The 16,880-nt window shown below is 37.4% G+C and overlaps 1 protein-coding gene across 1 annotated transcript; it reads left to right on the top strand.

The window, feature by feature from the left end:
• Positions 1 to 1,097: 1,097 nt before the first annotated feature.
• Positions 1,098 to 15,928, top strand: dffb (DNA fragmentation factor, beta polypeptide (caspase-activated DNase)). The gene is made up of 7 exons (XM_039755991.1): positions 1,098 to 1,315; positions 5,272 to 5,398; positions 5,868 to 6,056; positions 6,808 to 6,887; positions 12,181 to 12,354; positions 12,511 to 12,611; positions 15,548 to 15,928. The coding sequence occupies exons 1-7, from the start codon at positions 1,202 to 1,204 to the stop codon at positions 15,774 to 15,776; spliced, it is 1,014 nt and encodes a 337-aa protein (XP_039611925.1). The 5' UTR covers positions 1,098 to 1,201; the 3' UTR covers positions 15,777 to 15,928.
• Positions 15,929 to 16,880: the final 952 nt, after the last annotated feature.

The following is a 16,880-nucleotide window of genomic DNA, read 5'->3' as shown; positions in this document are numbered from 1 at the left end:
TGATGTGGGTGGAGCTTAATTGGTGCCGCATCACCTGTGTCAATCATGTGCTGCACCAAGTTGGTGTGGCCACAGCCTTTGTACCCTGCAGCAAAGGTGTTGGTGATTTCCTGAAGGAGCTCATCAACTAGATGCTGTTGGCAAAGCTCCAGTCCAGCTTTACTGCGACTATGGAGATTTTCAGTGGTGGGGTGGAGGCCAGGACAGGTGCTGGTTCCCAATAATATGGTGGTCTGTAGTTGGCAGGCACCTTCAGGTGTTGGCTTTGACTGCACTGTCGACTGGCATCTGAAGTTGATGGTGGAGACTGGCAGGCTGGTGGTGTGCTCAGTGTCTGCTGTCGATGATCTGAACTTGCAGCTGGCTGCACTGCATCAGGCTATGGCTGGCTGATGCCCCGAGCCAACATTGATGAGTGGCAATCTGCAGCTATCTCATCTGGATGGTAGCTGGGAACAGTGCCGGGGCAGTTAGTGGTGTCTGGAGAGCTAAGCGAGTTTTGTCAGCTTCCTGTCTTCCACACAACAGCTGGATAAAATGCCCTTTTACAATCAACTTTCCTTTACAGACATGTAAGCAGTCTTCTATTGCAATATGAAAGTCCAGTCCTAGTAATCAATTGTCCTTCAGCCAACACTCGTATTCTACTTGATTCCCCTGCCACCATAAGACAGGACTTGCGTCCCTCTCATTTCTGTCAGTGCTCCAGTAAGAGTGTCCAAGCCAACATCTGTTGGCCTCCACCCACCAGACTGACTGCATTCTGTGTGAGGCGGTACACCTGGGCGCACAAGAGAAATGGTTGAGCCTGTGTCCACAAGTCCACAACATTTTTTACCTTCCTGGTAACATGGAAGATATGAATTTGAAGATGTAACAAAAACATGCATACCTTTTCCATTTTACGTTGATTTTCTTTTTTTTTTATGTAGTCGGAAAAAGCATGAGTACCCCAACGTATTGTACGCTTTAGCAGAAATCCCCGTGATGTGTGTTTCAGCTACGCCCTGCAGATGGCAGTGTAACAAACTCGGTTTTTGCAGCAGCACCAGTAGTTTCTCTTCTTCCGGCCTTTCGTTTTCTTGTTTGTTTGGCTGCTCCGCCTTGCTTTACGTGATACCCGAAAGAGGAAGAGCCGTCACGAAGTTTGTAAACACTGCGCCGTTTTTTTATGATTTAATGGGTATACATATAGTTCAGGATGGGAGAAAAAATCAAATTGTTTAAAATCCGGAGGCACCATGACCGACAGAAATATGGAATTGCAGCCCACAGCACAAAAGAATTGCTTAAAAAATGCCGTGCGACCTTTCAGGTGTGTTTAAACGCAGGTGCACTTTGGTGATTCGAAATCATTGTATAGTGTTCGAATGTGTAAATGGAAAGAAAAATTGCGCCTTTGCTCTTTACATTTCGAAATTCACCAAAACAAAGCTTATTCGTTCTGAACATGTATGAGGATATTTAAGCAAAGTGAAGAGCTTGTTACGATGCCAAATCTACCCAGTTGAAAAACCTAACATTTTCCAGACTCGTGAGCTATTCCACAAATCGCGTTTACCGAGCATGTCTCGCTTAAATTGATATGCCGGGTTTATCTGAGCCACCACCAGACGATAAGGGCACATCAAGTGTCAGTTGCAGCGTACCTGTGGATCAAAACCAGACTACATAGTATGGCACTAAGAGGAGACAATCATGCTGTCTAAGTGCTGTTGTAGTGAATAGCCGAACAAAATCAATATCAACTTTATCAAGTACGCAGCTAATACTGATGTTGTTTCATATTTCTGCTGATTTGCTCACCTGGCAATTAGCCAGTTAATTGTGGCTCTCCGGCAATTATCGTTTAGCGTTGTCTCGATTAACGTCGTTCCTGTACATTCTCAGTTTAAAAGCACAGAGAAAAGTACGTTCTCATGTAAACGTAATAAAAATAATGGCAGTAGTTTTGCTACATTCGATCGAAATAGGTGTGAATAGAAAGTTTTAGTTTTAACTTGAGTAATTGTGTTTTGTTTTTATTTTATTTTTGCATTGGAAAATTGCACCTAAATTTCTCATTGCTACAATGGTAATACAGATTTTGATTGATTGATTATTGTAAGTTTATTCACGTCTAGCGTCTGAAAAGGTCATGGAATCAATGCAAAGTATATAGAAGGTAATGGCGAAAGGTAAATGGGGTTTTCAAACTCTGTCCTGGGGCTGCAGGTTTTTGTTCCAACCAAATTAATAATCCGTGACAACAACTGATAAACGGATCTCATTTGATTACTTGGTATTTTTTCTCTTTCATAATCTACATTCAGAAAAGTACAGCATCATGATTTTTACATCAATTATAAGACACGTAGAAGTGCTATTTTTGCTATAAATTCAAATAGTTAACTCTCTTTTGTTAGTTTCATTATATTTGCCCTTTCTCTGTGCAGTTTGCTCCCTTCATTGTATCTTGATCATGACAATTAAAAGCTAGCAGAGCAGACACCCAGGTAAACAACAGCAACATTTATTTATATAGTACATTTTCATACAAGAAAAAATGTAGCTCAAAGTGCTTTACAAAATGAAGAATAGAATAATAGAAGACACAATAAAAAATAAAAATAAGTCAACATTAATTAACATAGAATAAGTAAGGTCCGATGGCCAGGGTGGACAGAACTGAACTGAAACAACACGGAATCATGAAAGGCTGTAACTGCTTTGTCATCAGACACACTAATGAGTAAATAATGGATTCATTAAACAAATAGAACACCTGGAAAAGTAATATTAAAATCAAGATGAAAATATTGTTAAAAAGAATTAAAAAATGCATTATTCCCATATAAAAACGTAGTACATTTTAATATATATATATATATATATATATATATATATACACACACAAATAAAATTCTGATACAACGAACTCCCAGTGACCTAAAAAATATTTCGTTGTAATGAGATTCTGTATTTGTCACTATAGTGCTTTCTTTAACTTGTATCCAGGAGTTTGCAATTATTTCAATTGCTTCTTTCGCGTTAATTGTAAACTCCCCCTGCCTACAAGTTATGCTGAGAATTTTTCTCAGCATTTCCTTGCGATAATACACTTTCAAGGTGTGAATGATGCCCAAATCCAGTGGCTGAAGCACTGCTGTGCAGTTGGGTGGGAGGAATTCAACACGAACATTATCTAAATGTGGAAGCATGTTGTAGACAGCACAGTTATCGATCAGGATCCGCATCATCCTTTTTTTCTTAATATTGAGAGGTTTCTGAACTCTTTTGAGACCCCCCCACTCCCCACCCAATGGGAACGACACGCTGCATCCCAAAGCGCGATTGCAGCATCTGTGGAAGATCGTTTGTCCGTTGCTGGGGCAGGGCAATAGGAAGCTCACAGCGGTGCAATGAAGCGCCACAGAAGCAAATCATAAAAGATTAGGGTCACACTATAAGTCCCTGTCTTGCACCCCAAAACACGAGGTTTAGTCTCAGTACTTTAGCAAAACCAGCTTTATTCAGCTTGAAACAAGAACAGCAGGGTTATTTATTGTAGCGTGATCTGCCACTCTGCTATACACAGACATAGCAGTCAACCAGGGCCGTGGCCAGGTCAGTGACCAAATAATCCTGTTATCTGCATTTACAATTTACATGATCCTAACCATGCATCACCCTTCAAGATCTGTTTTGTTTGCTTTGGCAGAGAGACGCAGCATACATTTGAGCCTGCTGTTGCCCTGGCAACAGATAAACAGTCTTCCATAGACTCGGACTTCAGGATGCTCTTTGACGTGCTGTCTAGTTGGGGGAGGTTCCAAGAGAGTTTATAAACCTCACATTTTCTTGAATGAGTGCCGCATTAATAGGAATGTTTCTTGAACGAGCATCACTGAACCACATAAAAACTGCTTTTTTGATGTCTTCAAATGCAGCAGTTCACGTACGTTTGCAACCCGAGATTTTTCTTCTTTTTTCTCTCTGTCTTTCAAGAAAGTTGACAGTGTTGAAGGTGAAATTCCACATTCACTGGCAATGTGTTTTTTTTGTTTTTTTTAATATGAACTGTTGTTGTTTTTCGTGTCTGCCGTTTCTATAGGAGGGTGACAATGAGTTAAATTCCAATGGATGTTTTTCAAATGCTGACAAGCAATAAGCAAAAGGTATCACTGAAAACTGTAGGAAACAAAAAAGGCAAAAAAACAGTACGAGGAAAGTTCAATGAAAGAAAAACAAATGACAGTGTTTCTGTTTGGGGATCGTTGTGCACAACTGAGCTGCGGCCACAGAACTAACTGCTCTGTGGATGATTCATTCAGGCATTTCAAGGTCTGTTGTGCACTTCTTTGTAATGAAAGTATCTGCTGAATGTACTTCATAGTAACGAGATTTCTATAGACTCGTGTCATATGGGGAAGCTGTCGGGACCATAAAAATACTTCGTTGTAATGAAAATTTCGTTGTAAAGATATTCGTTGTAACAGAATTTTACATATATATATGTATATATTATACCAAATTTAGTCTTTTAATTCCTATATTGTTCCCAAAACACAATCTGGGAAATAATATTTCACTTAATTATCCCAGGTGTCTAACTAAAAATAGAAGCTGGGTGGAACAAAAACCCTGCAGCCACAGTGATTGAAAACCCCTGTAGTAGAATAATGTGTGAAGTATAATGGTCTGTCTGCTACTCATGGGTGTTTGATGATCTACCATCAGTGTGACCTTTGTGTGCACCCTGACATATATGTGAGAAAAAAGTAATGCAGATGTTTTGCCGCATTCAACACCCTACACTTCACTTGTGCATGAGTCACTCAAGCCAAGAGGTTTTATTTTATCTTTCTTAAATATGGAAGTGCTATTTATTATTTCTGGTATACTATTAGGAGAGCCTGTAGTGATCATAAGGTCACATGTATTTATATTTTACTTGTTACTGTATTGAGCATTAAGTAATATTATTTTGACTAGCTGCAACAGGATTTTAGGATTATTGATATTACTTCTGCCAAAATAACACCCCCACTCCATTTTAGTTCATGAAGTACACGTGTTCATTTCAGTGAATGACCTTGATGATGGAAGAAGTGTATTATGGTGCACTTTTAAAAGTCTAGTCATTTATTATTTTATTTTCATTGGGATGATGATTTGATTTTTAATTTTCTTTTAAAGGAAACTTACAACTTTTGGAGAGGACTGATGTTTGACAAGACTGTAAGATCATATTTTTTGTAAATAAATGTTTACCTCTTCTCTTTGTACTAGGTCCCCCTGGATGGGTGTCGTGTCTGTCTGTATGAAGATGGAACAGAAGTGACTGAAGATTACTTCCAGAGGCTCCCAAACAACACTGAACTTGTTTTACTTCCGAAGGGGCAATCTTGGCATGGTTGTAAGTCTTCAGTGTGTTTCCATTGTTAGATTATTTTGTGAATCTTGTGTACAATTGTGTAAATATTAATATTTAGATTTTCCTTCACCTTAAAATAAGATAATATCTTTGTATTTAACCATGTATTTTTCCAAATATAACATTAAGATTAAACAAATAATTTTGTTAAATAGCTGCAGGATGCATCAGGATTGGAGTTTCCATTCAGCTACAGCACAGCCATCCTGACCAGTGAAGTTTTAAGGGAAAAATGAGAAAGAAACCTTCTTCCAACAAGTCTTCAGTCAGCATAGCCAGCATAGACATAGGGAGAGACAGGTAGAAAAAATCTTCTGGTGACACTTTTCAGCTTTCTTGACTATGGGGTAAATTCAGATGTAAAAATGGTACAGTGGATTATGAAACGTATTTTACAATATTAGTGTGGACTAGGATGTGCAGCCATTATTTACATTTTTTCCCCCCCCAGATGTCTCTGACATTGAAAGTTTGCTGAGCATGTCTGATGAACATTCTAGATCACTCATTGAAGCTGCCCAAAATCTTTTGGTCGCTGAAAAGGCACCCAAAAGACGTCGACTTCTGCAAGACTTCATAGCCAATCTTAGTGAGAACACTGATGCTGAATGCAGAGAAGATGATGAGGCTTGGTTTGAAGGTATGTTGTTTATGACCCTTTACATGAAAAGCCTCAAACTAAGTTCTTAGAGGGCCTCAGAGGCTGCAGGTTTTCTTTGCACCCATTTCTTAATTAAAAGCATATACTGAAGCTACATGAATGTACTTTGAAGAGCCAAGTGATATAATTAATAAAAGTAACACGTCATTAACAGTAAAAACCAGCTGAATTATTAAAATGGTTGCAATGAAAACCTTAGGACATCGTTGCTCCATGGGAAGTGTGTTTGAGACCCCTGCTTGGCAGCACATATAATCAGTTTGACACATCCAACTTTTCTAATCTGTTTTGTCTGTGACTATTATCCAAATGTTTTTGGCCTGGAGCAGCTCAGTATTTATTGTTATATGGCAGCTAGTTATGAAAACAATAACAAATTTAAATTTCAGAATCTTTAAAAGCTAGTGGATTAAAATCAAAGCAACAAAATATGTTACATTAGCAGCACTAATTAGCTACTAAGTTTGAGACGCCTTTTTTACTCCTTTAAAGGTAGGAATAATTTATACATCTTATATAAAAGGAAATAAGAACCTAACTGGAGGAAAATACCATATTAAGAAGACGTTTGTATTTATCAGATATAATTTGTGTTTCTTATTTTTCTCTTTGGAGTGTTTCTAGTAGAACACTCATCCATGTTCTTTAATTATATGTTTTGCCCTTGTAATGTAACTTTGTTATACTGTATATTTAATTTTCCCCAATTTGATGTATCAATTTTCTGTAGGCATTGATTCCAGATTTAAGACCAAATCAGCATACCTTAAATACAGCTGTGAGAGCAGGATCCGTGGCTATCAGAAGGAGGTACAGTGTAATTTTATTAATTTTTTTACAAAATGTTTATTCAGTTAATAGATGAAAGGAAAAAAATAGACCGTAGCTATTCATTATAGGTAATTCAGAAACGTATTAAATATGGTATCCAGATAAAATATTACTTTAAAGCAGTGTTTACAAGTGAACATTTGCTTAATACTAAGTAAGTAATGTTGTACTAGATTGACCTAATAAGCACTTCTGAATGAAGTGTTTTCATATTCATATAACTTTGAAGCTTGACTTCAGGATTAATCAAACAAAATCACTTTTACTGCCAACCAAATCAGATATTAAATCTTAAGAATTAATTTCAAGCAAACATTCATGTGTCACATGAATCAATATAGGTGAATCCTACAGTATTTCTCCGAACTAAATTCTAGTATCTAATCAGACTTTCTGTATCATTCAAGGATTTCAAGTTACGCACAATTAAAATTTTATTTACATAATATATACATGTTGGAAGAGGAGGAGGAGGAGATTGGGAGCATGTACTGCCGCATTGTGTGTTGCTGCACCTGCCACACAACAAACCCACTCAGGATCCCAATTAGGACCTGAGCACAGCCATGCAGTAGGTGACACCTCCTACATGTTAGGAGTGTCTTTAAAAAGCGCTACAAGTTCACAATTTTCTGCTGTACTTTGCTTCAGAAATAACCCTTTTAAGGGTCCTGCAGTAGTCAACAAGCATACTGGGACTCCACTTGCCTTGGTATCGCTTTTCCACTTCAGACATGTTGTGATGACACTGTTTGTCATCTTCATACCTGACCGCCCTGAGATTTCCAGGGAGAATGTCCAGACGAGAATCCAAGAAAAGACATAGGTGCTTCTGTCTGAATTCATTCTGAAATCAGAATGAAAAGGAGCTTTTAATCCCACATTTAGTGGGTTTGCATATATAAAAAAAATACCTGCATTTCCTGGAAATATCCTAGGTCTTAACATGACATGAAACAGGTTTTAAAATGGGTTTATAAACATTTTGCATAAAATGCAGGGTCAGGTACATACCTAAATTTGGAATTAGTAGGACATTTAAAAAAAAACTTTGTAGTGGGTTAATAAAAAGTTGGAAAAGAAGCTGCAGAGGAAAAAAAACAGCTATATAAGGTGTATAAGGCACATAACTCCTATGTGAATCGTAGGGTATATGAGAGGGCAACCATTAACTCAAGGAGAATATCGACTTTTGTGAAAATGAGGGGTTGACGGTGGTAATCAACTGTATACGGTGACAAAACCTGTCATTCTGTTTTAGTTGGACTTTCTTTGCTAGAAGGAAAGTTAACTTCATTGGTCTGACATAAATTCCATGTGCTCCTTTGAGTAGCAAGGAGCAAACAAAGCCAAAAATTGCATTGATATCCGGCGAGAGATGGAAGTGAGTGCATAAAGCAATATACTCCATGGATAACGTTTTGCATATTATCACTGAATTGGACTGTGACTTGTCAGACTTTTATTTTGATACAAGTGATTGAAAATTAATGTGAGGTACCAGCATCAGCTGATCGCGGTGCTGATTAGGTTCGTGCATCTGACGTGCTTACGGCAACATTTTCCTAGGAGGACCGCCACTTACTGTATAATGACAAGAGGTACAAACCAGATTGCAATGCACTGCGACTTCAACCGGCACTGCCGCCTCCTCCACATAAAGACAGTCTGGCAGCCAGCCTGCTGTGCATTCCTGGCAAACTGGTGGCCACAGCACACAGCAACAGACATTTTATGTTGAATTCTATGTGAAACCATTGCTTTGTGTGCTTTTCAGAAAACTGTGTTTTTTGGAAAAAATATTCAGACCTCAAAGAGTAGGATATTAGTGAAGCTAAAGGCAGTTAGAGAGGAATATAGCAGATATAGCAAAAGATGACCCAAAGAGATCCTTTCAGTATTTTAGTGGTAAAAGAACAGTCAAGGAGGAGATGAAATCCATTAGGAATAGTAAAGTGGCATTAAAAAATGCAGGCAGTGACATAGCAGATATTCTAACTCGCATTCTTCTAGGTCTTCACATGTGAGGAAGTAGGTAATATTCCAGCAATAAAAGGGACTACTAAGATGGTACTGAGAGATTTGGAAATTGTAGAGGGAGATGTGCTGTGTAGATTTAATATGGTGAAATCAAACAAATCACCAAGATCAGGTAATATGTAGCCTCACATTCTTAAGGTGGTTAGTGAGTACATATATACGCCCTTAACATATATGTTTAGAGAGTCACTGTGTACTGGGGAAATTCCAAAGTACTGGAAAATGGCAAATATTATCCTGATACATAAAAAAGGCAATAGGGAAGATCCAAGCGACTATAGGGCAGTAAGCTTAATGTGCATCACAGGAAAATTAATGGAAGGAAAAGATTGAGGAACACATGGCACAAACAGAAGTTTTTGTGAACAGTCAGCATGGGTTCAGAAGAGGGAGATTGTGTTTTACCATCTTGCTGCAGTTCTATGAGGAAGCAACAAAGGATCTGATCAAAGTGGAGCATGTGATATTGTTTATGTTGACTTTCAGAAAGCATTTGATAAGATTCCATATGAGAGGTTGGACATAAAATTAAAAGAATTGGGAGTTCAGGGTGCTCTGTGTAAATGGTTGCATAATTTGGTCAGACGCAGGAAGCAGAGGGTTATGGTGTGAGGAATCCTATCATAATTGGCTGATGTTAAGAATGATGTCCCACAAGGTTTTGATCTAGGGTTGCTGGTATTTTTTATATATATATATATATATAATTTATATAAATAACAAGTTGGTTCAGTTTGCAGATGATATCAAGCTAGTTGGACTAGTAGATAATCTAGAATCCATTGAATCATTACACATGGACATAGACAGATCTGTGGTAGATGAAATTTAATGTAGGTAAATGTACAGTATTACACAGAGGAAGTAAAAATGTTAGGTTTGAGTACACAATTGGAAGTCTAAAATCGAAAGTACACCTTTTAAGAAGGATTTATGGGTCATACTGGACTCGACATTATCAACTGCCAGACAGTGTTCAGAAATCATTAAGAGGGCTAATGGAATGTTAGATTATATAGCACAATATGTAGAAAACACATCCAAGAAGGTTACACTCAAGCTTTATAACATTCTAGTGAGACCTCGTCCGGAATACTTGTTTGTATTTTTAGTCTCCAGGCTACATAAAGGACATAGCAACACTGGAAAAAGCCCAGAGAAGAACAAATAAACTGATTCCAGGGCTACATGGGGATGAATTATGAGGAAAGATTGAAAGACCTGAACTAGTGTGGTAGACTGTAAAACTTCTGGGACTTTCAAAACGACTTGTTTTTATTTTGAAGGAATTGAGTGAATAAGACTGTCGAACTTTGTTGTGCTGATTGGTCTGTTCTTGTCTAAATTGTCCTAATGTGTGTGTTAACAGATACATAAAACTGGCAGGTAAAACATGCCACATCATCTTCATGTAATACATGCTAAATATTTGGAAAATGCATTAGTCATAACAAATATGATGATTATGTGAAAGTATATGACTAGCTTGATCATTTTAGTATAAGATTATTTTTGTAAAATCAGCCCTTCAGGAAGGAAACTGTGTACTATTGTGGTATTAGTGGAACTTACCAACCTCATTAGGGGTTGGCCTGCTTTCTCACCCTAAGCTTAACAAAAAACACACAGAGACTCTATCCACTTCATTGCTGATCATGAGCGATGCCTACTCATACTTTCTCTCCTCAGTACTCCACACAGTGACTCAATAGCTTTAGCATGAATAACAGAAGTGTGTCCCTGGATGAGACCTAGATCTAAATCTGATATACATTGGTCCCCAAGAATAATCTAGACACATAAAGGTAGGCATAATTTAATGGTATCCCCAGATATAATGTAGACCTAGAGGCTGATGCACTTTGGTCCCCAAGAATAACCAGGACAAATGGAGTTTGATACACTATGACGAATGTCACTTAACAACTAATGACTACTTTCACTATGTTTTTCCTCTGCCAGCTAACCAAGTAAGAAAGAAAGTGGCACCCAAAACACACCCCCACACACACTTTATTTCTTGACTCACTAAACATATACGGTCAAAGTATAGAAATTCAAAAGCAAAATAGCATTTATTAAGAACAGAACAAGAGCAACAGAAGAATATATATTACATAAATTACAGAAAATATAAATGGATGGTAAATAATAAAAAATAATGGATGTAATGCCTTAAAAATGTACCATTACTTCAAATTCAAAAAGCTTTAACAATACTTTCTGTAAAGATAAAATAACATCTGTGTCAGAGGAGGAGATATATTTGGGGATGCTTTCAGATTCAGCAGTTGAGCCAATGAATAAACATCGTCTTTGACTTCTAGTTGGAAGGAGTGTGTCTCTGTCTCTTTCTCTCTCCCTCTCCAATGTCATCCTTCTCTCATGGTCTGTTTTTTATGCCAGTTAGTCATGTAGAGTTTGGACATTGTGTTGTTACAAACAGATAATTGGCTAGTTACTGTATTCTGGCAATGAATGGATCATGAAAGTAAATATAAAACACTTTATCTTGTCAAGGATCTGAAGTTAATTTATAGACCATCTGGTCATTCTATGCTAAGATTATGTGAGCTGTACTCTAAGATAATATATAAAGGAAAATTTACAAAGTACATAGGATTAAAACAAAAACAGAAAACATGGATTCATTTTTCAGTGCCTTTGAGAATTGTGAAGACCTGTATTAAGTCCCTATTCGCGATTCTCTCATTAAGGCTGAAAATGTTTAATTTTCTTAGTCTGTCAAACTTGCCTGTTAGTCCATGGACATCATTTGTTGCTCTAGAACTGGCAAGTTGTTTTTAGTGCAATGACTAGAACCAATCCCACAAAAGTACATGTTAGTCATGTAACATAATCAAGCTAAAGAGAGTACCTCCATGCACAATTATATTTATTGCCTTAAATAAATTAAACTCAGAATTTTATCTTCACCCGATTCACTTTTATGTGAATTAATGTATGCAATTTGCATGTTGAAAGTAGGCAGAAAAATATGTTTTGCTACTACAATGGGTTCACGTTTTGGATTAGTGTCCTAAATGGGAAGCCATGTCCAAAATTTGGATCAGTTAATTCAACAGTCACATTAGTTGTACATCTTTTCTCAAAATATCAGAAACTTTGAACATTTTACAGTAGTGTCCATGATAATTAATAAATTATGCATGATGCATTTTATTTTAGAAAAGCCTTTGTTTTCCTGGAAATAATCTATTGTTCTTTTCAGGTGGAAGATTCTGTTTCAAAATTAAACACACAGAAGCTTCAAACCGAGTACAGAAAGGTGGTGGATGTCATGATAAACCAGTTAAAGCAAGCAAAGTATAATGGATGTTATTTTGACAGACAAGGAAAGGAATGCAATCATCTCTGCACTCAAGAAGGCTGGTTTTCCTGTCAGGTGTGTACTCTGTACTTGTGTTTTATATATTACACTTTCCTTCAACAGAATGGATTAGTTTTCTAAGCTTAAAAATGTGTAATTATTGAGGTAACTTCTAATACCTGTAAATCTCTCAACCTTTACTGTATTAACTTGTTATCAATGTATTTTCAGGGAGCATTTGATACAGACAAGTGCTTATCACTGCATTCTATCAATCCTTATGGGAATCGAGAAAGTAGAATCCTCTTTAGTACTTGGAACCTTGACCACAGGTAATGTATTGACTTATCACCTAGGTCATTTTTATGCAAAAAGAGGAAAGTGTGCATTTTACTAATACACACCTTTTTTTGCAGAAGCCGTTTGAACATTAAAATTGCAACTAATAGTAATGTAAGGAAGTCACTTTTAAGACATTTTTCATCAGAATTGACACTCTTCAGGTGTCACATGTGTCAATTGCCTCATATAATTTTTTTTCCCTTAGGTCTCTTTTATTAGGCTTATTATACTACAAAACTGGTTCTAGATCGAATGCTGCTTACTACAGAACTGTTACTACATAAGATACTGGTAGTAATTTGAACCTGATAGTACAGAAGTGTAAATGCTTAGGATCTCGATTAAAATGTTTAATCGCGCTCTTTAGGTAGTATTTGTGCTCTCTTAGATGTAAATGTAAATACTTTCCTGAATCATACCCCAGGATGCTCTGCAGATTTTCAGGGTTTTTTTTTGTTTTTTTTTTTTATATATATATATATCTCCACCTTGCCTCGCAGTTAGGATACGCGGGTTCGCTTCCCGGTTCCTCCCTGCGTGGAGTTTGCATGTTCTCCCCGTGTCTGCGCGGGTTTCCTCCGGCGCCGGTTTCCTCCCACAATCCAAAGACATGCAGGTTAGGTGGATTGGCGATTCTAAATTGGCCCTAGTGTGTGCTTGGTGTGTGGGTGTGTTTGTGTGTGTCCTGCAGTGGGTTGGCACCCTGCCCAGGATTGGTTCCTGCCTTGTGCCCTGTGTTGGCTGGGATTGGCTCCAGCAGACCCCCGTGACCCTGTATTCGGATTCAGTGGGTTAGGAAATGGATGGATGGATGGATATCTCCACCTAGTGAGAGCTTAGCTCTCCCTAGAGTTAGTACAGGCTAATGATTTTAAATATATTTCAAATCAACTGATGCATTTTTAATTTGTTTAAAATGTGATTTATTTATATGAACTTTTTCATATACCATACATTCATAATTTCATAAAAAATACTATTTCCATACCAGGGAACCTACAATGCTTTTGTTTTATAAGAACATACACATTTTGCCAGATGAAAGGAGATCGTTTAATCCAACAAGCTTCTTTGGATAGAATATCTTATGTTTCTTGCGAGTCTGTTAAGTGAGAACCTGCTTGCATTAGACAGTAATGCTTTAAAGAGGCTTATTTTGTTTAATATTACTTTACAGTTGAACTCATCAGGCTGTCATTGAGTCAGTCTTTCCCACCAGGAGCTCATACTGGATAACATTTTGGCCAAGTCTGGTCAGGTTACAGTGTTTTTTTAACTGAATTACTGTTGTTTAGGAGAGCTGAGAAATGGATGAACATATTGTGTATGAGGCTATTAAGGATTGTGCCAGTTGGATGTTGGCCTGACATTAATATCAATCTCCCACTAATTTGCCTCGATGTCAGTGAGTATTTTCAAGCATCACTTTTGGAGACATGCAGTTTCAGTTTTAACTGAAGATGTGATTTTGGCTTCCTGTGAACTGTGTAGGGAGGTATAAAGGTAGGTGTTATAAGTATAAAAGAGTGGTAGGGAGGTATAATGGGTAATTTTTCAAAACAAATAAACCTTAATCATTTTCAGTTGAGAAAAACTTACTTCATTTGTAGCTTTCTTAGTTGTGTATAATGTTGTGTTTTTTATTAATATAGTTAGTTACTCATAATCAAAACCGACATCATTCATTAACATCTCACCCAAGATAAACATCCATCCATCCATTTTCCAACCCGCTGAATCCGAACACAGGGTCACGGGGGTCTGCTGGAGCCAATCCCAGCCAACACAGGGCACAAGGCAGGAACCAATCCCGGGCAGGGTGCCAACCCACCGCAGGACACACAAAAACAAACCCACACACCAAGCACACACTAGGGCCAATTTAGAATCGCCAGTCCACCTAACCAGCATGTCTTTGGACTGTGGGAGGAAACTGGAGCGCCCGGAGGAAACCCACGCAGACACGGGGAGAACATGCAAGCTCCATGCAGGGAGGACCCGGGAAGCAAACCCAGGTCTCCTAACTGCAAGGCAGCAGCGCTACCACTGCGCCACCATGCCGCCCCTCCAAGATAAGCATTTTTTTTCAAATTTCTTTTGATTTTCACATTTTTCTTTCTTCTTATTTCTGGTTTTTCTATTTTTTTTTTTAATTATCTTTCAGATTGCACTTAGTTTATTCCCTTCATTTACCAGTTTTGTCATTTTTCTGCACTTTATACCCACCTTTATAACTTTTGCTATTTAAATATTTGCTGTAGTGTAGATGCTAATGATGTAATAATTATATTTTTTCTTCACTTTATTAGGATGTGGTTGTAACCCTGCTAGTTGGTCTTTTTTCTGAGAACTTTACAGTGTCTGAATAGCTACTTGATGCTTATTTTTCTAAGTATTTTTAAAACAGTAGAATGCACATACCATATAAAAGCAACTTATTTTGACTGTTTTGTTCATTATATTGATTATCCAGCTAACAGTTAAAAGCAAAATGCACTTTTGCTCGTCCAGATTCCAATTACTTGTACAGAATTCCTTTCCATCCTCCACAGATTTACTCCCTTACTTTTATACTTTTACCTGAAAATGCTTTACATTGGACATTGTTCATCTGCAGAAAATGTGGTTGTTTCTTGGAAAGTGCACGCATAAATAGTGTCTTCTTTTATTTGCTTTGATTTTATTGAACTTTCATCCTATTAGTGAGAGTGAGTGTATTAATAATTGTAATGAACTGACACTCTGTGAAAGGATGGCCCTTGCCTTACACCTCATTCTGGCAGGATAGCCTGAGCTTTATGCCACAACCTAGCTATTAGAATACATGGATTTCAAAACTGTATGGATGAATACACATTCATTTTAATATATTAATAAAAGTTTTTAACTATTACAAGCCACTAAAGAAATGTTTAATTGTTTTCAGGATTGAAAAAAAACGAGCCATCATTCCGGCATTGATAGAAGCTGTGAAGAATCGTAATGGTAGAGAAGTTAACTGCAACTATTTTTACAGACTCCTATTCACCATAGACAATCTCAAGTTGGTTCACATCGCCTGTCACAAGAAAACAATCCACAATCTGACTTGTGATGCAAAGAGAATGTATGTTAAAATTAAAAGCAAGGGAAAAAAACAGAGTACTAAGACATAGAGGTATAATTTCTTTATTTGAAAAATAACGCCAAATGCAGCAGTAAATGAAGAATTTTCCAAAAATGTATTGTTTCTTTATGCAAATGAAGGTATATTACTTGCAACAGTGTTAATTTTGAAATACTGATTTTTATTAAAATATTTTGTTCATTTTTGTATAATTTTTATTTTATGTGTAGGATTTTCTTTTGTAGCCAGCTTGAAACACCACTGGAGAGAATTACATTGGATTTTAATGCTGTTAGAAAAGTGTTTTTGCACATATGATCCAAATATCTGACAGCAGAAACACAGATGTGATGGTCCCTGTATCATTATGCTCAGATGATTTGTAAAACTATAAGTAAAATTAGTAAACACATTAATATTTTCATGCACAATATGTTATATCCTATGTATCATAACAATAGAGAACAATACTATTACAAAAAAATCAATCAGCACATATATCTCTGTACACTCACCTAAAGGATTATTAGGAACACCATACTAATACGGTGTTTGACCCCCTTTCGCCTTCAGAACTGCCTTAATTTTACGTGGCATTGATTCAACAAGGTGCTGAAAGCATTCTTTAGAAATGTTGGCCCATATTGATAGGATAGCATCTTGCAGTTGATGAAGATTTGTAGGATGCACATCCAGGGCACGAAGCTCCCGTTCCACCACATCCCAAAGATGCTCTATTGGGTTGAGATCTGGTGACTGTGGGGGGCATTTTAGTACAGTGAACTCATTGTCATGTTCAAGAAACCAATTTGAAATGATTCGAGCTTTGTGACATGGTGCATTATCCTGCTGGAAGTAGCCATCAGAGGATGGGTACATGGTGGTCATGAAGGGATGAATATGGTCAGAAACAATGCTCAGGTAGCCCGTGGCCTTTAAACGATGCCCAATTGACACTAAGGGGCCTAAAGTGTGCCAAGAAAACATCCCCCACACCATTACACCACCACCACCAGCCTGCACAGTGGTAACAAGGCATGATGGATCCATGTTCTCATTCTGTTTACGCCAAATTCTGACTCTACCATTTGAATGTCTCAACAGAAATCGAGACTCATCAGACCAGGCAACATTTTTCCAGTCTTCAACTGTC

Source organism: Polypterus senegalus, chromosome 6 (assembly GCF_016835505.1).
Source record: "Polypterus senegalus isolate Bchr_013 chromosome 6, ASM1683550v1, whole genome shotgun sequence".
Classification (NCBI taxonomy): domain Eukaryota; kingdom Metazoa; phylum Chordata; class Cladistia; order Polypteriformes; family Polypteridae; genus Polypterus; species Polypterus senegalus.
Note: the sequence above shows the minus strand (reverse complement) of the source record. Positions and strands in the feature narration are given on the sequence as shown.